Genomic DNA, 21,983 nt, shown 5'->3' with positions numbered 1-21,983 from the left:
TTGCTATGTCGGTAACCCCTTGAGCATATAAAAGGAGGCCCGAGTGCAACGAGGGGAGAGGGGCCAGCTCGTTCACTCACGCTCGGTCTTGCTAGCCGCCGGTGTGTACTGTAGCACTCCGCGCTCCCGAGCTAGGAATCAATACAAACCACAAAGCAGGAGTAGGGTTTTACGCATCCGTGCGGCCCGAACCTGGGTAAACCGCTCGCGTGCTTCGCCTCGATCTGCTCTTTGCGCAACCTCCGCCCCCCGCCGAACCGAAAGGGACCCGGTCCGCCGGTCCCATAGGTGCCCGTGGATCAGCAACCCCGGCATCAGTGGCGCGCCAGGTAGGGGGCATCGAAGTTGTGTGAATCAGATCCGGCGTTCTTGCGAGCTAGATCTTCATCACCTTCATCAACATGCCACCGAAGAAGAAAGTTTTGGAGGCAGCTGCTCCGTCTGCGCCGAGCCAGCCACCGCCGGAGCAAACGGTTGGTGGAGCAGGCGCCGGCGGAAGAACACGCGTCGACGAGGGGACTCACGGTGCTGCCAGGTCCCAGGACAAGGCTGCGCTGCCCACCGGCGGCGTAGCCGGCTCCCATAATGACCGGGCGCACTCCAAGACCTCGGCGTCCGTGCATGCACCGCGCCCATCTCAGGAGGTGCGGGACCGGCAGCGTCATGGTACTCACGGTACCATGCGTTCGCTAGATCAAGATCGTGCTGGTGGATCTCGGAGCGCTCAGGACCACCATGCACGTCAACCTGCTGGCGCGAGCGAGACACGGTCGCCTGGGCGAGATACTGCTCCTTCTAACGTAGTAAGAAGTCCGAGCATATCCCGCTCCTCGCACCGTTCGCCACCGCCACCCGCCACCGCAGCAGAAGCGTTGGCACGAGCTCAGCTGCTCCTAGACTACCCTCCAGCGCCGGACAAGGTCGACGACTGGAGGGCCGCTATCCAGAGTCTCATCGGCTTTGCCAACAGCGACACTCCACGGCAGCCGAGCGCGTCTCGGCCGCGGCATGCCAGCCAGGCACAAGCCAGAGACAACAAGACTGGTGGGGGTGCAACTACTGTGCACTCTCCACCCCGAAGGCCAAGATCGTCGACTCACCGGGTCCACCTCGACAGCGACTCCACCGCGTCGTCGGATCCGCGGGCTCGTCGCGATCAGCGCCAAGTCCTTCAGGAACGACAACAAGAAGACGCTCGTACTCGCATCGAGCGCCGGAGAGAAGCGCGGCGTCAATCAAACCAGCGCGCTAGGCCCTCTGTTGACATGCATGCGCCGGAGGAGCCAGGCGACTTGCCGTACGCGGTAGGTTGCCCTGCGTTCACTCATGAGCTGCGGCAAGTCCAGTGGCCCAGTACGAAGAATTTCAAACCAGATGTACCCGAGAAGTACGACGGCAAGTCGCATCCGTCGGAGTTCCTCAGTATCTACACCATCGCGGTGCAAGCTGCTGGGGGGCGGGACGATAAGATCCTTGCCAACTACTTCCCGTTGGTGCTCAAGCCCAACGTCAGGTCCTGGCTTATGCACTTGCCGGACAACTCCATATCCTCCTGGGCTGATCTATGCCATCAGTTTGTCGGCGCCTTCACAGGCGGCCACAAACCGCATGGCCAAGAGAGCGATCTTCACTTGCTCGTCCAGAAGGAAGGAGAGCCCCTGCGCAAGTACATCCAGATATTAAGCCGTGTACAGGACAACATCCCAAATATCCACCCTGCCGCGGTAATCAGCGCGTTCCATCAGAACGTGCGTAACCGCAGGATGCGGGAGGAGTTGGCGATGTGCAAGATTCAGGACGTCAGCGAGCTATATGCCCTGGCCGACAAGTGTGCACCCGCTGAGGAAGGGAGGAAATTCCCCGGAAAGCACTGGAGCAGGGGGATCTAACAGCGAGGATGCCGCCCCGGCAAAGAAAAACCGGCGGCGCAACAACAGGAAAAAGCAGAACAAGGAGGTGCTGGTCGTTGAGCAGTCCGGCAGCGACGGCGGCGCCAAGCAAGCCCGGGTCAGTGGCTCCGGCAAGGAGGTTGCCGCGTGCGCCAACTGCCAGGCTGTGGCAGCCGCCGACAAGCAGGACGGCTCTGACAAGCAATACTGCAAGATTCACCGCACCAAGGGCCATGACCTCCAGAGCTGCAAGAAAGTCGAGCAGCTTGTCCAGCAGCAAAGAGCTGAGTACGAGCGGCGCGACAAGGAGAGGGCCCAAGGAGGTGCTGGAGGATCCGGCAAGAAGCGCGCCGGACAGGGAGGACGCCGCGACAAGGCCAAACAGCGGCAAGGAGACAGGCCTCCCCGCGGCCGCGACAACGACAAAGATGACGACGACGAAGACATGGATGATGTTGAGACCAGTGAACAAGAGTTTCAGAAAGCCACAGAGGTCTTGTGCGTTGACGGTGGTGCTTCTCTGCATGCTTCACCCCGCCAACTCAAGCAGTGGGCGCGGGAAGTCAATGCAGCGGAACCACCTGTCGAATCGCGCAAGCTTCTGAAATGGTCCAGCACGCCTATCATCTTTGACATTGAGGACCACCCTGATCGAACAACTGCGGTCGGGTGCTTGCCGATGTTGGTCTCACCAACTATCCGCAACCTCAAGGTCACAAAGATGCTAGTTGACGGCGGGGCCGGCTTGAACCTGATCTCCTCCGCTGTTCTCCAGAAACTCCAAATCCCTGACAGCGAGCTCGAAGAGACCGGCACATTCCAAGGAATTAACCCGGGAAGGAGCAAGCCGAAGGGAAAGGTCACGCTGCCGGTAACATTCGGCAGCGAGCTAAACTTCAGGACTGAGAAAGTCACATTCGACGTTGCCGATATCCCATTGCCCTACAACGGGATACTTGGCCGTCCAGCACTCGCCAAGTTCATGGCAGCCTCTCACTACGCATATAACATGCTGAAGATGCCCGGCCCAATAAGCGTCATTTCTGTCCCCGGCGACAAGAAGGATGCTCTTATCTGTGCCGACAAGATCTACCGGGAAGCAGCAGCCACGGCAGATCGCAATCAACTTGCCGCTGAAGCTCCCGGGGGGAACAAGACCAAGTCCGACAAGAGTTCTGGTGCCCACTCCGGCAAGCGCACCTCTTCGGAGTGCTGCACCGCCGTCGAGGACGCGCCATCGAGCTCCGCCGGCAAGACCAAATCTGGCAAGAGTTCTGGTGCCCACTCCGGCAAGCGCACCTCTTCGGAGTGCTGCACTGCCGTTGAGGACGCACCATCGAACTCCACCGGCAAGTGCAAGAAGACGATGGCAGCTCCGCCAGAGACAAAGAAGGTGTCCGCCAAGGAGGACGGCACTGGTGGTACCTTCACCATCAGTGCCACGCTCGGCCCTAAATAGGAAAGCGCGCTCGTTACTTTCCTGCGGGCGAATGTCGATGTGTTTGCATGGCAGCCGTCAGACATCCCCGGTGTTCCCAGGAAAGTGATTGAGCACCACCTTGCCGTTTGTCCTCACGCGTGGCCCGTCAAGCAGAAAGTCAGGAAGCAGGCAGTGGAGCGCCAAGAATTCATTGCAGAAGAGATCAAGAAACTGGAAGCAGCAGGCCTCGTCAGAGGAGTGCTCCATCCCACGTGGTTGGCCAATCCTGTGGTCGTGCGCAAGGCAAACGGGAAATGGAGACTTTGCATCGATTTCACCGATGTTAACAAAGCTTGTCCCAAAGACCCATTCCCTTTGCCGCGCATTGACCAGATTGTTGACTCCACAGCCGGATGTGATTTGCTTTCATTTCTTGACGCATACTCAGGATATCATCAGATCTTCATGGCAGAAGAGGATGAGGAGAAGACCGCATTTATTACTCCATGTGGCACGTACTGTTTCGTACGGATGCCTTTCGGATTAAAAAATGCTGGTTCGACATTTGCAAGAGTAGTTCATGTTGCTCTTGAGCCATAGATACACAGAAATGTGGAAGCCTACATGGATGATATAGTGGTCAAGAGCAAGGATAGAGCAACCCTGACCCAAGATTTGGACGAGACCTTTGCAAATCTGCGCAAGATCAGCCTCAGGCTCAACCCAGAGAAGTGTGTGTTTGGATTTCCCTCCGTCAAGCTTCTCGGGTTCTTCATGTCCCAGCGGGGAATTGAAGCCAACCCCGACAAGATCAGGGCCATTGAGCAGATTGAAGCACCAAAGCGCGTCAAGGATGTACAAAAACTTGCCGGTTGCGTGGCTGCTCTCAGCAGGTTTATTTCTCGGTCTGCTGAGCGCGCCCTGCCGTTTTTCAAATTATTGAAAAAGGCAGGTCCGATGAAATGGACTCCGGAAGCGGAGGCTGCGCTGCAGGACCTGAAGAGATACCTGTCCTCCCCTCCAATACTTGTCGCACCTAAGCCACAAGAGAAGTTGCTGCTGTACATAGAGGCAACCAATCAAGTGGTTAGTGCTGCGTTAGTGGCAGAGAGGGAGGCAGATGATGAGCCAGCAACCGCGGCAAGCACATCCAGAGACAAGCAGGGGGCCTCCCCGACAAGCTCTGGTCCCGACAAAGATGGATCTGCGCAGATGCACGAGGAGACACGGAAGAGAATGGTGCAGCGCCCAGTTTACTTTGTCAGTTCCCTCCTGCAGGGGGCTAGGTCAAGGTATTCTGGTGTGCAGAAATTGCTTTTCGGCCTTCTCATGGCCTCGAGAAAGCTACGCCATTACTTCCAAGCACATGAGATCACGGTCGTCACTCGCTTTCCGCTGAAAAGGATACTGCAGAATCCAGAAGCGACAGGCAGGATTGTTGAGTGGGCACTGGAACTGTCAAGCTTTGGCCTCAAGTTTGAAAGTACTTCAACTATCCAGAGCAGAGCATTGGCAGAATTTATAGCAGAATGGACGCCAACACCCGATGAAGAAATTCTAGAAACGAGCATCCCCGACAAGGAAGCAAACAAAGAGTGGCTGATGTACTTTGATGGTGCCTTCTCGCTGCAAGGCGCCGGCGCTGGTGTGCTGCTTATCGCACCCACCGGAGAGCACCTCAAGTACATAGTCCAGATGCACTTTCCCAAGGAGCAAGCAACGAACAATACTGCAGAGTATGAGGGATTGCTTGCCGGTCTCAGGATCGCGGCAGACCTTGGGATCAAGAAGCTCATTGTCAGGGGTGACTCACAGCTTGTCGTCCGCCAAGTAAACAAGAATTATCAGAGTCCGTTGATGGAAGCTTACGTTGACGAAGTGAGGAAGCTAGAAGAACACTTTGACGGCCTACAAATGGAGCATGTTCCAAGAACTCAGAACGCCATTGCAGATGGCCTGTCGAAGTGTGCTGCACTTAAGTTACCTATGGAACCAGGGATCTTTGTGCTCAAGCTGACTCAACCGTCCGTAACACCATCAACTGGACAGAGCAGGAAAAGGAAGTTGATTTCTGGTGACTATTTGCCGGCAAAGCTTCCCGAAGCCGCCGCCAAGAGGGTCCCCAAGATCGACGCCAAGAGCGCTGAGGAGCAGTCTGCTCCGGCAAGCCCTAGGGTTTGTTCCATTGAAGCAGAAGCTCCCGGCAAGTTTTGCTCCGGCAAGCTTGTCGGGGAACGTCAAGCTCCGGCAGAGCCGCAGATTCTTGCCGTAGAAGCGGATGTTCCCGCAGCAACAGAGTTGCCTTCAGTCCTTGTTGTCGAGCCACAAGCTCCAACATGGGCGCAGCAGATTGTCCGTTTCCTTCAGATAGGAGAACTTCCCGAAGAACAAGGAGAAGCGGAAAGAGTAGCCCGGCAGTCAAGTATGTACCAGTTTGTCGACAAGACACTGTACAGAAGAAGACTCCACGGCGTGAAATTGAAGTGTATTCCCCGGGAAGACGGACAAAAGCTGTTGGCAGAGATACACGGAGGCATATGTGGTCACCACATTGGCGCAAGAGCACTTGTCAGCAAAGCGTTCCGGCAAGGTTTCTTCTGGCCAACAGCCCTCCAGGATGCAACTACACAAGTAACCAAGTGTGAAGTGTGCCAGTTCCATTCCAAGCAGATACACCAGCCAGCTCAAGCTCTCCAGATGATCCCTTTATCCTGGCCATTTTCGGTCTGGGGGCTCGACATCCTCGGCCCCTTTCCCCGAGCTGTCGGGGGCTTTGAGTACTTGTACGTTGCAATCGACAAGTTCACAAAGTGGCCGGAAGTGGAACCAGTGAGGAAGGTGACCGCACAGTCAGCCGTCAAGTTCTTCAGGTCGATTATCTGCCGCTTCGGGATCCCTAACAGGATAATCACCGACAACGGAACACAATTCACGAGCCACACCTTCATGCAGTACGTCCAAGATCTTGGCGCCAAGGTCTGTTTCGCTTCCGTTGCTCACCCGAGAAGCAACGGTCAAGCGGAGAGGGCAAATGCTGAAGTGCTGCGCGGGCTCAAGACCAGAACTTTCGACAAGCTGCACAAGTGCGGAAGAAACTGGATCGAGGAGCTGCCGGTGGCTCTTTGGTCGATCAGAACGACGCCAAATCGAGCCACTGGACAGACACCCTTTGCTCTAGTCTATGGAGCAGAGGCAGTTACCCCCACGGAACTCGTATACGGGTCGCCTCGAGTGCTCGCTTATGATGAGCTCGAGCAAGAGCGGCTGCGGCAAGATGACGCGCTGCTCCTTGAGGAAGACCGTCTCCAGGCTGCTGTGCGAGCTGCTCGCTACCAGCAAGCTCTGCGCCGCTACCATAGCCGCAGAGTCAATGCCAGGAGTCTCGAGGAAGGCGACCTTGTTCTTCGGCGCGTTCAGTCGGCCAAGAATTCCAACAAGTTGACGCCGAAGTGGGAAGGCCCTTACCGGGTGAAGCGAGTCACAAGGCCTGGCGTTGTCCGCCTTGAGACCGAAGATGGCGTGCCAGTGAGCAACTCCTGGAACATCGAGCATCTTCATAAGTTTTACCCGTAAGGCGCGGTTGTCGGACCCTGTCCGGCAACCACCTTTCTGTACAAGTCTTGCCGCTGTTGCATGTAATCCTTTGTACAGAGCCAGGCGCAGACCCTGAGCACCAGTAAATGAAGCGCTGATCACCCCGGGGTTAGAGCATGCATGCTAGGTCGAGTCTCGTCCTTGGTTAGGGTTGATAGTGCCTAACAGCGGCTAACCCCTAGCTTAGAGGTCGAGAGTCCGTCCCTTCGCTTTTCCTTCGTTCGTAGGGCTCGCATATCCTGGCCGGACCACTCGAGGGCGAGAAGGAGAAGAAGGGCGCACCGGCACCTGAGCCCCAGCAAACCGGTGTTGCCGGGGGCTGCGGGTGCCAAGATTCATCCACGGCAAGCCAGAGTTGCTGGGGGCTGCGATATCAGATAAGTCTTTCGCCCCTCTTCATGCATCCTCTTATGGACTGGGGAATGCGAAACCACGTTTCTTCCCGAAAACTGCCGTACTCCCTCAACTCTAGGCCCTGGGGCTCATTCCCGGGGCCGAGTTTGGTCGTAGTCGCAGCAGCAAAGGGATGAAACGAGGAGGCCGCACCCGCCTCGTTCCCACCTCGGTCAAAGGCGCGAGAAAGGTCGAGCGACGTGGGAAGGCGGCAGGGCCTGTTGCTGGGAGATGAAATGTCTGTCCGAGGGACACCAAGGATTTACTCCTTGGCGTGGGTTCCACCCGCGAGACAAATAACCCGGCAAACATTCCCTTTTCATTAAAAAACATCCCACTCAGGTACAGTCCATAGAGGATGAAAAACATGAAAGAGAGGATTACAAGTTTTAAATGCAGCTAAGGCCCGAAGGCTTACAAATTAAAAAGATAAGGTGCCCGTAATCCCTTTCCTGTCCCCCTCTTCAGGAGGTATATCAAGGAGGCGAAAAGGGCAAAAGGAGCGCCTAGGCGAGCTACGGGTGCCAGAAGACGCCAAGAGAACATCCCGGGGGCCGCCCAAAGGCTGGACGGTGATGGCGGCGCCGGAAGCGGGGCTCGAAGACGGGGCGACAGGACGTCAGCACGCTGTCGAGGGCACCACGCCCTCGTACTCCGACCTGACGGCCTTGTCGCCAGCCCCCTTCCCCTTCCGCAGCCTCCCTACGCCAGCCGCCCAAGGAGACGACCCCGGGGAGTTCAAGGAGCCGGCGACGCGGATGATGGGGTCGCCGGTGCCCCGCGAGGCGGCGCCCGACACCTAGTCGGACCCGCCATCCCGCCGCCCGTTACCCTCATCGTCGCTGTCGCTCTCCTCCTCGTCGCTATCGCTCGAGGAGGAGCCTTCACTATCGGAGGAGCTGTCCACGCAGCACTTCGCCCGAGTGCCGAAGCACCCGGAGACCTTGACGGAGAGGAGATCGCCCTCCATCAACTTAAAATGGAGGGTGAGCCCCCCCGTCAGGCTGTGGATACGGGCGAACGTCTTCCACCCTCGATCCAGATACATCACATTGGGGGCTGGGAATACAACGCGGACTCGCGTGCCGCTGATCCCACAGCCCCTCATGTGCAGTCTCAGTGTTTCGGGCGGGTCCAACTCCATCGCGCTCGCAAATGGAGCTGGAAGCCGGAGGCGACGACGAGGCGCCCGGCGCAGCCTGACGAAGAACTCGCAAGGGTCGTCCCCTATATGGACCGCCGTGGGGGGAGGAATCGCCGGCGAAGGCGAAGCTGGCGCGCTGCCCCGTCCGCCTCTTCCCCGAGCGCCTCGACCTCGTCCTCGACCTCGTCCACGACCTCGCCCCCTCCCTCTTCCCCTTATGGCTGGCTCTGCCACCACGGGCGCGGGAGAGGGAGAGGTACGCTGTCTGGCGGCGACCCTCGCGGCCACCGATGAAGGGCCAGGGTTCCCTTTCTCCATGGCGAATGGGAGAAAGGGGAGCAGAAGCTGAAGAAAGGAGGAGATGAGAGAGTGCGGGTTTCTGCGCTCCCCTCCCGCTCTTTATAAAGGAGCGAGGTGGGGGCTCGGCCGCCCCGCTCGGCGAATCAAGGCACGGGGAGAGCAGGGAATCGGGGCCAACCCGCTGCCTCTGCTCGCGACGGCCCAGATTCCCACTCCCACCGTCCACGACTCCAAGCGCATGGGAGCCGCGTGGCGGGGATGCAGAGCTGAGGCGACGGATGAGGCGGCCTCACCCCACCCCGTGATCGCGAGGAGTGGGCGCCTCGAAAACCGCGCACCGGCCCCGTCCAGTAAATGCACCACGCCCCCACGCCTACCTCCGTTTAGGTAGGAGGGCGCGAACCGTCCCCTTCATCATGGCTTGACGCATGCCCACGGGGCTGAACCCCGCGCACGCCGCCCACGTCACCCACGACGCCGCGTTTGGCGCGTGCCGTTCTGGGCGTGCGCGGTGGAAGCGGAGAGATATGCGGCATGACCTAGGCCGCGCGTGCCCGTGCACTGTTTTGGGCCTGGCCCAACAGCGCTCGGCACCGTGTCTGGCCCAAGCCCGGGGGCTACTGTCGGTGTACTAGAGTAGGGGTACCCTAGTATCCCGAACTTGTGCACGGGCGGTCGCAGCACCCCGCGGCAAGGCTTGCCGGGTGACCGCCAAGACCCTCCGCGGCTACTTTGAAGACCATTCAAGAACAAAGTATTAAAACCAAGGCCCCGGCAAGAGGAAGGCCCCGGCAGGAGGAGCTTGCCGGGAAGGCCAACCGAGGCCCCGGCAAGAGAAGCTGGCCGGGAAGAAGACAAGACCCCGGCAAGAGGAGCTTGCCGGGAAGGCCACTCAAGGCATACCAAGAAAGCTTGCCGCGACGCGCCGCGCGTCCCGGCAAGGCCCGGTGAGCGACAAGCTCCCGAATACGACAAGGCGACGACCGCGGCAAGGAGCTTGCCGCGGGCAACCCCCACTTCATGCCCGCGCTCCAGCACACCTGCCAACGTGTCGCTCTGGGACCCTCCCAAGCACACGTGGCAGAGAGGCCGTGCAGCTAGGGGTGCGCGGTGGCAAGCAGACGCTGACAAGATAACCATCGTGGCAAACGGTGGCGTCCCTAGCGGTCCATTTCGGTACTGTCTCGGCGACACAGACGGGCAATTAATGCCCTTGTCCCCTGCCGCCAGGGTTAGGTATGATAACACTGTACAGGTAGCTGTACCAACCACCACTTTTACATTTTTGCCCCCCCGTTGCTATGTTGGTAACCCCTTGAGCATATAAAAGGAGGCCCGAGTGCAACGAGGGGAGAGGGGCCAGCTCGTTCACTCACGCTCGGTCTTGCTAGCCGCCGGTGTGTACTGTAGCACTCCGCGCTCCCGAGCTAGGAATCAATACAAACCACAAAGCAGGAGTAGGGTTTTACGCATCCGTGCGGCCCGAACCTGGGTAAACCGCTCGCGAGCTTCGCCTCGATCTGCTCTTTGCGCAACCTCCGCCCCCCGCCGAACCGAAAGGGACCCGGTCCGCCGGTCCCATAGGTTCCCGTGGATCAGCAACCCCGGCAGAGATTTTTTGCACATATTTACGGCAACAATGATTCCATGTTCCATTCAGATATAAGTGCATTAGTGAAAGGCAGAAAGGTGCATGCACGCAAAGACTTTACCTTGTCTCTTCATGATACGGTGGTTCACTACAAGTAGAATCAAGTTTGGAATTAGTGTCCTCTATGTTTGAGTCCTTTTGACCTCCACATGAATCCAATTTCCGTTTGTGTCCACCCCTAGAAAAATAATTTCTGAGCCAACTGAATATTGTTTCATTGGACAGTGTGATGTACTATCGAGAGCATTTCAAAGATCACTAGAATGATGAGCATACCTCTTTTTTGCTCTTTCTTTGGGTGGTTCTGGCTGTTGAGTGTCAAATGGCAGAGATGCTGAAAAGGAATTACAATTACAGTAATTATTATTTTCCCTTTAAAGAAAGTGATCAGAACAATAAAAAGATGCAGTTAGCAAGTAGTTTGGCCACTTTTCTTGTACATTCTCATTGAAAAAACAAGGTGTGCTCACTTCCATGAACACTTTTTGAAAGGAAAAGAGATTAAAGTTGAAACAGACGCTCACTTCCATGAACACGTGGACACACAACCGGTGGCTCCATGCATGCATGCACGCAATACGCACGCGGGCCGTTTCCAAGCTAACTAATGGCGCCCGGCCGACGACGCAGTACAGCTAGTAGAGCACTCGCTGCCAAACGCCTACGTGAGAGACCCTCGTGAGCCCAGCTATACAACCTCCGCTCCTCCTCGATCCTGTCCTCGTTCACTCCACATCCGCAGCCGAATTCCCCCGTCTCCACCGCTCAGTCCCCTGGACCGCCGAACCTCTCCTCGCCTTGCCATGGCAGCCGCAGCACTGAGGGCGCAGCTCAACGCTCATATCGCCGGAATGTACACCGAGGTGAGGCCCCTCCCCTCCCCTCTAGTCGTGTAGTTGTGGAATTTGGCCTATGAGTTTGCCTTGCCGTGGTCGATCCAGGGTGTCGTGGACGAGGACACGTTCGAGGAGCTGCGGGATGAGGGCACCGCCGTCGAGGTCTCCCGCCTCTTCATCTATGATGCCTCCGAGATCATCGACGACATCGACATCCTGATGTCCGCCCCCACGCCCTCTATCATCTCTCCCTCCGCTCTTGTCTCGGTACTGACTCATCTTAATTATCTGCTCTGAAAATCACAGGGAGGAGCCCGAAGTGGACTTTGACGAGGTGGAAGCCTTGACGCAGCAGCTCATGCGGTGCACCTCCAGGTGATGACCATCATAAACCCTTTCTCTTCCACCTGCTTATTTTTAACTCTATATATGTTTGTTTGCCTGCTGCGTCAATTCATGCGATTCAGATCTGTTTATTATACTAGGCGCATGATTCTTATTTGTCGGTTGCACTGCCCCATAGGCATAATTAGAAGAATTGAGTTTAGTTGCGTTTAGTGTAACAGAGTTACCGGTATCCTGATTAATATCAATGATGAGGATAAATTGTTGTCGCTTTCGGAATATTCCTGGTATTAGTGATCTGCTATTCTGTTTATTACTAATGGTGGTTTTTCTGGTATTAATGATCTGCTATTCTATTTATCTCTAATAGTATTTTTTCTAGTTTGTCCACGGCATCGATGTTGTTTTTTATTTGGATGTGTCGGCACGGGGTGCGTACCTCACGACCCGGCCGCACAATTGAGGTTCGTGTCGTTCTACAGGCGCCGTATAGCCATAGATAGAAGAGCTGAGTTTAGTCATATATCGTGTAACCAAATTGTTGGTATTCTTCCCAATGTCAATCAAATCGCATAGCTTGGCAAGGGGATTTTTTGTCGTTTTGCAAACGTTTGTTCTACTATCGTGTCTGTTCTTCGGGCAATGCCATTATTCTAGTCCGAGGATGAAAAAAATTGTCGTTTTATGAGCATGGCTGGTATTAATGATCTGCAATTCTACATAACGCCAATGGCCATTTTTTCTGTTTCTCCATTGGAACGGTGTTGTTTCTATTCAGATTTGTCACGCGCAGGGTGTGTATGTCATGGATGTGATTCGGGTATCGTATATCCAAGATTAGAAGACCTGATTGTAGTTGTGTCTCGTGTAGCGGAATTGTCGGTATTCATGACAATTTCATGGTTCGTCAACAAAAACTTTGTCGTTTTCTGGATATTTCTGGACTACTAATCTGCTATTGCACATAACGGCAATGATGTTTTTTTGGGGTTCATCAAACAATTTATGGAGTTGACAACCATGATAGGAAATGGCTCCTTGAGAATATTATTGAATTGACGTCTCAGTTTATAATAAGTTTGATAAGTTCCTAATTTCCTGATCTGCAATTTTTTGCATGTTTCAGTGTTGGTGCACAGCAAGTGAACCTCGCCTGCATGCACTTCGGCAATTTCTATGCCATACAATACAAACAAGGGTCAGAACTCAACAGCTTATTAAATATTGTTACACAATAATTATTCGCAACATTGTTTTTTAATGTCTCTATGTAAACCTGCCAGCTCATGTTGTCTTTGCTGTCGTTATTTTCAGCTCATACCAATCTAACGTTGTTAAGAAGTAACCTGATTTGCTTTTTCACTTCATCTGCAATCACGTTGTTGATATTACTTGGTTCATTATCTGAATATGCTACACTTTGATGGTTCTCTTGTAATTTATTGGCTCTAGACTTCTGTTTATAGCACAACTAAATTCATATATGGCTAGAGATTTTTCTTTTTTGAAGTATAGGGTTACAATTTTTGAACCGTTTCATCTCAGTTCTGTTAACCTCTTCAGAATCTGACAATGTGGTTTTTTTTGCATTATTTCAGGTGTCTCGTGTCATTGGCTCTTGTTAGGAATGAGTTCTATATTGTGCGACATGAGTTGGAGATCATGATGCAGGTAGCACCTTATGTGTCTAATGTTGGTCATATTAAGATAGAGAAAAGGGAACAATCTTTAATCCTTAATCTAATTCTTTTGACATTTAGATTTGGATCACTTAGTTTGAGGTACCGAAAAGTCTCATTTAGCCGTTAAATGATTATGTGGTAATTTTGTCATCATGCTTGGTAGATGCACAGGGTAGCTAAAAAAGTGGTAGAAATTCTTTGTTTCCCGGCTTAAATTAAGCTTCGCCAAATGCCCAAATAAGAAACTAGCTAACTTGTAACATGGCTGATTAGTGAAACCACGTGACTTGAGCATCATTATGTGCCATAGACTTATCTTAATCATTGACCTATTATTCATCTTTTGATGCAGCTCGAAGAGCAAATCGCGGCATGTGGTCCTAACTCCTAAGTAGCGGCAAGTGAAGGGGGAAGAGTGTGGCCCCATGCAATCCCTTGCATTATGCGTTCGATGTGTCTCCGAAGAAGTAGCGGTTTTCAAAGGGTGCGCGTAAAACTTAGATGAATATTCTCGTGTCGGAACTTTGGGCTCGTAACCCTGTGAACGAAAACTGTTGTCGTGTGTTGATGTCAGTGTGAAGTCCATATTCTAGTGTGTCGTGGATGTGTTGCCGCCCTTCCTATGGGCTGTTTATAATACCTATACCTGGTTGGTTGGTCCTCTAGTGACTTTGTTTTGCTGTATGTTCTATTTGTTTTTCTCTATAAGCAAGTCTTGTTGTTGGTTGTTGTATCCAGAGTGTAGCCAATCACCATATTTGGGCATGTTAAACAGGTCTTTTCGGTCTGAAATTTCAGCATGGCCTTCTTATAAGAGTATGACGGCGCCACGAGCAGTAGCCGGAGGAGGGGCAAAACAGAAGGGATGGTCTGCGAGGTCACATCCAGGGATCACAAAGCTGTCGGTTCGCGAGATAGCGTGAAGAGCATCTCTGGGCTTAGGTGTATTTGCATTGGTACGAAAAGTCTCGGCTAATTAAGTCGCCAATTACATCTCCAACGATGATAGCTGGAACATCATACCATAGGGCCCAGCTCAACGCCCATATCGCCAGCATGTGCACCAAGGTGAGGCCCCTCCCCTCCCCTTTAGTCGTGTGGTTGTGGAATTTGGCCTGACTTGGCCTATGAGTTTGCCTTGCCCTGGTCGACGTCGATCCAGGGTGTCGTGGACGAGGACACATTCGAGGAGCTGCGGGACGAGGGCACCGCCGTCGAGGTCTCCCGCCTCTTCATCTACAACGCCTCCGAGATCATCGGTGACATCGACATCCTGATGCCTGCCCCCACGCCCTCTATCATCTCTCCCTCTGCTCTCTATCTCGATGCTGACTCATCTTAATTTTCTGCTCTGGAAATCGCAGGGGGGAGCCCGAAGTGGACTTTGACGAGGTGGAAGCCCTGACGCAGCAGCTCATGCGGTGCACCTCCAGGTGATGACCATCATAAACCCTTTCTCTCTCTCTTCCACCTGCTTATTTTTAACTCTATGTTTGTTTGCCCGTTGCGTCAATGTCGTGCGATTCAGATCTGTTTATTATATTGGGCAAATGATTCTTATTTGTCGGTTGCACTGCCCCATAGGCGTAATTAGAAGAATCGAGTTTAGTTGCGTTTAGTGTAACGGAGTTACCGGTATCCCGATTAATATCAATGATGAGGATAAATTGTTGTCGTTTTCAGAATATTCCTGGTATTAATGATCTACTATTCGTTTTTCGATTTCTACTTTCATTTACTCCTCCAAATACTCTAAAGATATATATGACAAAAACATACTCTACATAATGTTTTTTCTAAAAATAGTTATGCATTTGAAAATGTTAAATGTGTATAGGAAAATGTTGACCATGTATGAAAAAAATGATGATTTTTTTATAATATGTATACAAATTTAATCAAGTATTTGAAAAAATGTTGAACATGTATTTAATAAATGTTAAACAAGCATATGGAAAATGTTAACTGTGTAGTCCCTCCGTCCGGTGAAGGGTGTACGTTTGGCTTTAAATTTTGTCCACAAAAGAGTGTACTTCTATCCTCCCAATGCACATGAAAGTAGAAAAAATGCTTCTCTGTCATCACACGGTGATCAAGACCAATAACATTCTACACTTAGCTCATTGGGGTTTTGTTAATTAAAAAAAGAGATGGTGGCTTGCCTCTTCCCAATGCATTTTTACTCCACTCAATTATTTGTCCTAAAATTTCTATATGTAGACCTTTCACCGGACGGCGGGAGTATGGAAGAAATGTTGACCATATGTTCAAAAGATGATGAACAAGTATCTGAAAAAAATGTTGAACATGTATTTGAAAAAATGTAACTCAAGCATTTGAAAAATGTTAAATGTGTATGAACATATGGCCTTCACAGTCGCATATGAGTGGCTACCAGATTCATTCGTGCTTTGTGGTTATTTGCGCCACATGTACAAGGAATGTCGGGATGGAATGCATCCACCGTTAGCCCTAGTTTTCAAAAATCAGCGAGCTAGCTGGTTCAAGGGAGCGGGGAGAGGGCCTGGAGGAGGGAGAGGGCGAGGCCGTAGCCATTGTGGCTGGACCGGTCATGGACCAGGGCGCACCCAGGAGGAAGCTAGCGGGGAATCAGAGTATGAGGACCCTGATGCCTACATGCACAAGGCCGAACTAAACAAAAAACGAGCTTCGGAGCTCGCAGCGATAGTTGATCCAGTGGCAGCTGAGTTAGCCATAACAGCTATGTCGGCCCAAGGCAAAACACCGACGCTGCCTTCCCCTCAAATCCCATCGAGCCCCTCGTCTCGGCAGGAACAAAATAGGTCAAGGACAAGTAACTGCAGCACATAAGAACACATTGCATAAGAACGGTGGCAACACAAAAAACCCAATGGCAAAATTGTTAGGCTCCCTAGAGGAGTGCCGCCATGTCCAATGTGTGTCTTCTATTGGAATTGTTGCGGTGCGGGCAGAGCCACGACAGTCAGTGAGCTTTGTGATTTCACAAGGAAAATTTTCCCCTACCATCCTCTACATAGTAGAAACCCAACAAGAGGCTCGAGGGTAGAATCTTTAGCAGGAACATTAGGGTATGATAATGGATATGCGATTGATAGCCAGGGAAGCAGTGGCGGTGTTGGCATTTTCTGGAATAATGAAATAAAAATAGATATTCTTGGTTACTCTGTGTATCATGTTGAGTGCTCCATTCTTGAACCAAGCCTTGATCCTTGGAGAGTTACAATAGTGTACGGTGAAGCCCAAACCCACTTGAGGCACCAAACATGGGATACTATTAAAAACATCAGTACTTCCAGCAATCTCCCATGGCTTTGCCTGGGCGATTTCAATGAAGTTCTACATCCGGATGAGCACGAAGGAGTTGGACAACGTAGCAGTGTGCAGACCCAAGCTTTTCAAGATAAGGTTGGTGTCTACATGCTGCTAGATTTGGGTTACTCAGGCCCGACCTTTGAGATGAAGGTTACAGGTGGTACTTTCACAATGGTGTGCCTAGACCGAGTGCTGGTTTCTGTGGACTGGCAGCGAAGGTTTCACTTGCTGACTAAACTCACCTGACAGTCGTGACTTCAGATCATGACACGATATTGGTGGACTTTGCATCGGCATCAACAACATAACACTATTGGGAATATGCCCTAGAGGCAATAATATTGTATTTTTATGATTTCATTTTCATAATTAAGAGTTTATATTTCACGCTATAACTGCTATGATCCTGGAATAGGTGGCTCAGTGGAAAACTCATATGCATGCGTGGAATGATAAATGGTAAAGAATAGGTTCCTAATCTTGCCTCTAAGACTGGCTCAAGTGTTGTTGGTGATCATGTTTTCCAGATCTTAGGATATCTCTAAGTGTAACGATAGTCCTAAAACAACATTCAGAGTATGACGTTAGAAGAACGATCATATTGAATCGACCAAAATTTGTGTGTAACGAATTGAGTTTATATCGTATGTAATCAATTGTAACAACACAGAGTGTTAACGTGTGATTTTTCTCCTTAGACCATGAGAGTATCGTAATCACTTCTTACCGTACGGTGGACTTTGGGGTTGCTCAAACGTCACATGTAACATGGTAATCATAATGACAACTTATAGGCTCATCAGAAAGTTTGACAAGGGACTAGATAGCCCTAGAGTGGAATCGGCTCCTATGAAGATGGAGAGATATTCTTAGGGCCCTCTTGGTGTGATGGTATCAATCATCGTCTGGCACGACACGTGTGACTACGTCACGGGGATGCCAGAACATGACAACGAGAAAGAAGAACAAAACCAGTAACGAGGATAATGGTATCGTGAGCATGTGATGACTCGGGAGGAAACCGATGTATCCTGGGTTTTGTGAAATATTGTGAAGCAAAGGGAACATCACATGATAACCAAATATTCACTTGAATATCATTCGTGTGCTCATAGGGATCGATAGGACGTCCACGTTTCCGCTACCGGTCATTGAGCGAAGGGGTTTCGTTCATGTCTATGAGTTACCGAACCTACGGGGTCACAAGCTTAAGGCAATTACGATCTACTGAGTGTTATTAGGACGGGAATGATGAGAATATATTTGTGGAATTGTTTCATAAATATCCGTAAGCGTTTCAGGGTCACCGAAAGGGTTTCAGATAGTATCAACTAATATCAGGTATTACCGTTAAATAATATATATGTGTAAAATGTTTCTAGGGCTGTTAAATGATATATAAAAGGGTCTAATATTTATTAGAAGGCTTTTATAATAAATTTAATACAAACGGTCCTTAAAAGGCCAAACCGGGGAAGGAGCATCGGGCCAAACTTGGCCCAATAGGAAGTGGAGGCCTTCCTTGTGTGGGGGGGGGCGAATTGGAGTGTGGGAGGAGTCCAACTCCTCCTCCTAAGGCTAGCGCCCCAAGGAGAGACTTTCCCTCCTTGGTTGCCCTCTCCCTCCCCTCCAACCTATATATACAGGGGGTTTTGCTGTATGGACATATACAAGTTTGGAGTTTGGAGCCTCCACTAGTTTCCTTTAGTTCTAGTTCTAGTTGATCTAATTGGAGCAAGACCTAGATCCTCTAATCCTCATAAGTAGAATCCCAGTGTAGTTCTAATCTCCTTCCTCTAATTCTCTGGCGACGATTAGGTTTGGACGGCGAAGCGCTGTTAGGTCATGAAGGTTGCACGCTTGCAACCAAGTAGAGAGATTGTGCTTTCAGTCTTCAATTCGAGGGAATGTTCGTCGGCGGTTTGCGGGATCGTTCTTCGACGGTTCAAGGGACTCCAAGTATGATATAAACTGACACGTTCTTCTTCTGCTCCAACTCGGTGACGGCAACGATCATGACCTCAACCCGTAATGCATCTTCATATTGATCTTGGGTGTGCGTAGGGGCATTTTTTTGTTTTCTACTATGTTTCCCAACAAACACAAGGGCGAAGACCTTTTTTTACGAGGTTACGAGGGAAGGACATGAGCAATGGGGTGATATGATTAACACGACATGGCTGCATCGGGTACCACTTTCAGAACAAACGAGTTGAGTATGAAATTGGTAGCCCTCTCTTGCGCTCGAACAATGATACATTGCCAGTGTATGCAAGGATATCAAAACAAAGCGAGAATCAGAAAAGCTTTGGTCTGATCCAAACAGGACGGTTCCCACTCACGCCGAGCTAAAAATCAATGAAAAATTAGTAGAGATGTACCATCATGAGGAGGTGATGTGGCGACAACGAGCAAGAGCTGAGTGGTTGGCCTCGGGAGACAAAAACTTGAAGTTTTTCCATCTTCAGGCTAGCATCTCGAGGAAGAAAAATATGACCAAAGCTTTGCAGAATTCTCTTGGTGTAATGGCAGAGGATCCGAGGAGTTGAAAAACATGGTCCATGAATTCTACAAATTCTGTATACATCTGAGGGTGTAAGTTATATGGATACAATACTAAAAAATGTCCCAAGCAAGGTCACAAGTGAGATGAATGATATGCAAGTTTCCCCTTACACACTCGAGGAAGTCAAAAATGCACTCTTTCTCTGTGACACCCTGGTTTTTGGCCTGTTGGCCTAATGTCCTGCGTATGCCACTGCATGCAGTGACCATGCGGGATGCAGTTGTTCGACATGCAATGTGCATGCTCTGGATGCCGGGACCCTCGGCCGTCACCCAAACGCCGCCCTTGCGACACTACAGCTTGCCCGCGCCACCTCACTTGCTCTCCTTCTTCCACCTGGCCAGCTCCAAGTCCTTCCCGACGTCAGCAAACGGCTCGCCGAATGCGGACACGGCGTGCCCGTGCGGGAACAGTGTGTGTTAGTGCGTCGCCTGGCCCACATTGTGCACCCCAGCTTTGCCCGCGTGCATCTACAGCTCCCCCGTTCCCCTCTAGTCACTTCACCACTCGTGCCCAAGCCACACGCCTCGCCAGAGCTCCAGTAGCTTCCTCACGGCGGTGCCCGGTGCTCGTCATCTCCCTCTCTTACAAATAGACCCCTCCCGAGCTGCTCAAACCATCCACCACTCCTCCACTGGCCACAAATTGACCACCGACAAGCGGGGCAAGGCCAGGAGGGCCTCCTACCTCCGATCATCACCGGAGTTGCCTACGGATCCCCCTTGACTCCTACCCTCCTCTGCTTCCACGACTTCTTCACGCGAGCTCGTGTTGATCTCCAGAGCACGACGATGCAGTTGATTAGTCGGAACAACATCGGGAACACCGACTTCGACGAGCTCCACTGTCCATCTTCTCTAGAGAGGAAGCCAGCCTCGCCGTTCGTCCACCTCCGACCAAGCCACGGGGACGTGTGTGCTCCCCACCTTGCTCTGAACCCATTACGGCCATCGCCGCCAGCCGCCATAGTCTCCTCACTGGAGGATCATCGGGGATAGCGCCGCCCACCTCTGTTCTCTCTCTCTATCTCTCTCTCTCTCATACCTAACACGGGGACCCTACTCGTAAGCTTCTCTCTTCCCCTCCGAATCATTTTCTAGTGGAGGCACCCTAGCAAAATACGCCTTCGACGTGGCCCTCCCTGGAATTTCTGTTAATTCAATTTAAAATTAGATTCTGAACCAAACTTTGACTAGCTATGATTTCTAAACCAGAAGTCCAAATGAGTTGAACTTTTTTCTATAGTTTTGTCATGAGTTGAACTTTCTGTTGGTGCAATTTGAGATTATCCCTTGCCATCTAGAATTTATGGTATTAGAAAAGGCTTTATGTGACATTTTCTTTTTGTTATTAAATTTATTTTTAGAAGAAACTAATTGTGTGGGAGAAGACCAGGAGTATCGTGACACTCCTCTGAACTAAGGCAATCCACAACATTCATTTGCAAGATGGCATTGCAATGGAAATGGTTCCAATTGAATATTGATTACTTATATGCCTTATGAATTTAAGTTATCACTTGCATGCTACTTGTTACCTTATGCTCATTTCCATGTCATATGTATGTTGTAGACAGTAGAGTAAATGTTATATGGTTAAGTTAGGATTCATCCACCATTTAGCTCGCTATCATGCACCCTATTGCATTCTATGGCTCGAATCATTTTCATCCAAGTTAAACTTGACCATAATCAAACTTGATCAAAGCTGTTAATCGAGTCATAGTGCCATTGAATCGAGCTCACTAGTGCAACCACACTTTCCTGGATGAGGGTGCTCTAATTCGCTCTATTGTCATGCCTCTCGCCAGTGCCTCCAACGAGGGAATGTTATGTGCACATGCTACCCTAGTCCGGTAGGCGTCAATAACCTTGTGAGCCCAAGTTTTATGGTACCAGTCCCTGTTTGGGACGATAAAGTTTAGTTTGGCCACGGCGGTGGCGGCCACAAAGGTGGCGGATTCACAAGTTGACATAGGGGTGACCCATGGCATAGCCCAGACGGGAGTTTTTAGGAGTGGCCGGGAGAGTGTATACAATAGATTGGTTTTGTTGGAACGTCGTTAGTCCAGCCGAATGGGAGCATGAGGCCATGAGTTCCATAGTGTGGGTACAATGTACTAACCTCTGCAGGATGTATAATCTATCGATAGCCATGTCCTCGGTTATGGACATAGTTTGTAGTAGGTCACACTATGGGTCAACATAAATAATTAACTTGCACACTTGTGAACCTCGAGCTTGCACGTGAAGAAGTCGGTTGATCTTAAGGTGATCGTTTGTTGATCACGATGGTATGGTTGATACCAATGGTGGTTACGAGGTAACCCTCGAGATGGGTAAGTTGGTCCAAGGGACCATGACGGTATTCCACTTGCACACTGCGATTGGTAACATCATGCTCATGATCATGTTTAATTTGTTCATTCCATATTATTGTTTGTCATATTTGTTGTGAGCTTGCGAGTACATTCAAAGTACCCACCTGGCGTGTCATGCCAGATGCAGGGGAAACCGTGCAAGGAGTTGAGATTGATCGGTACTTCACGATCTAGGATGTGTCCTAGCAGTGTCCCTGTGGCATGGAGTTCTGCTACCTCGTTGTTTCGCTACTGAGTAGTTGTATCCTCTAGCATCAAGTCTCTTGAGATGTTTAACAAATAATGTACATAGTGGAGTCGAACTGTGTGTGCCGCTTGGCCTCGCTTTCTTATGTAATCATCAAACCTATGTATCCGCAAGAGATCAATAAAGCGGTTATGTATGTACCAAGTTGTTATGTGTTGCCAGAAGACTTGATCTCTGGGCTGGCAATGCAAGGTAAACCGGTTACTCTGAGCCAGGGTGCC

At 51.1% G+C, this 21,983-nt stretch overlaps 2 protein-coding genes across 2 annotated transcripts; both read left to right on the top strand.

The window, feature by feature from the left end:
• Positions 1-11,050: 11,050 nt before the first annotated feature.
• Positions 11,051-13,919, top strand: LOC125512836 (histidine-containing phosphotransfer protein 2-like). Its single transcript, XM_048677911.2, has 6 exons — positions 11,051-11,254; positions 11,333-11,448; positions 11,534-11,602; positions 12,699-12,770; positions 13,171-13,243; positions 13,607-13,919. Exons 1-6 carry the CDS (start codon positions 11,195-11,197, stop codon positions 13,643-13,645), a joined length of 429 nt encoding a protein of 142 aa, XP_048533868.1. The 5' UTR covers positions 11,051-11,194; the 3' UTR covers positions 13,646-13,919.
• Positions 13,920-14,067: 148 nt separating this feature from the next.
• Positions 14,068-14,943, top strand: LOC147966453 (histidine-containing phosphotransfer protein 2-like). The gene is made up of 3 exons (XM_087528910.1): positions 14,068-14,322; positions 14,417-14,532; positions 14,619-14,943. Exons 1-3 carry the CDS (start codon positions 14,257-14,259, stop codon positions 14,689-14,691), a joined length of 255 nt encoding a protein of 84 aa, XP_087385036.1. The 5' UTR covers positions 14,068-14,256; the 3' UTR covers positions 14,692-14,943.
• Positions 14,944-21,983: the final 7,040 nt, after the last annotated feature.

Source organism: Triticum urartu, chromosome 6A (genome assembly GCF_056163025.1).
Source record: "Triticum urartu cultivar PI428250 chromosome 6A, HENAU_Tu73, whole genome shotgun sequence".
Taxonomy (NCBI): Eukaryota; Viridiplantae; Streptophyta; class Magnoliopsida; order Poales; family Poaceae; genus Triticum; species Triticum urartu.
Note: the sequence above shows the minus strand (reverse complement) of the source record. Positions and strands in the feature narration are given on the sequence as shown.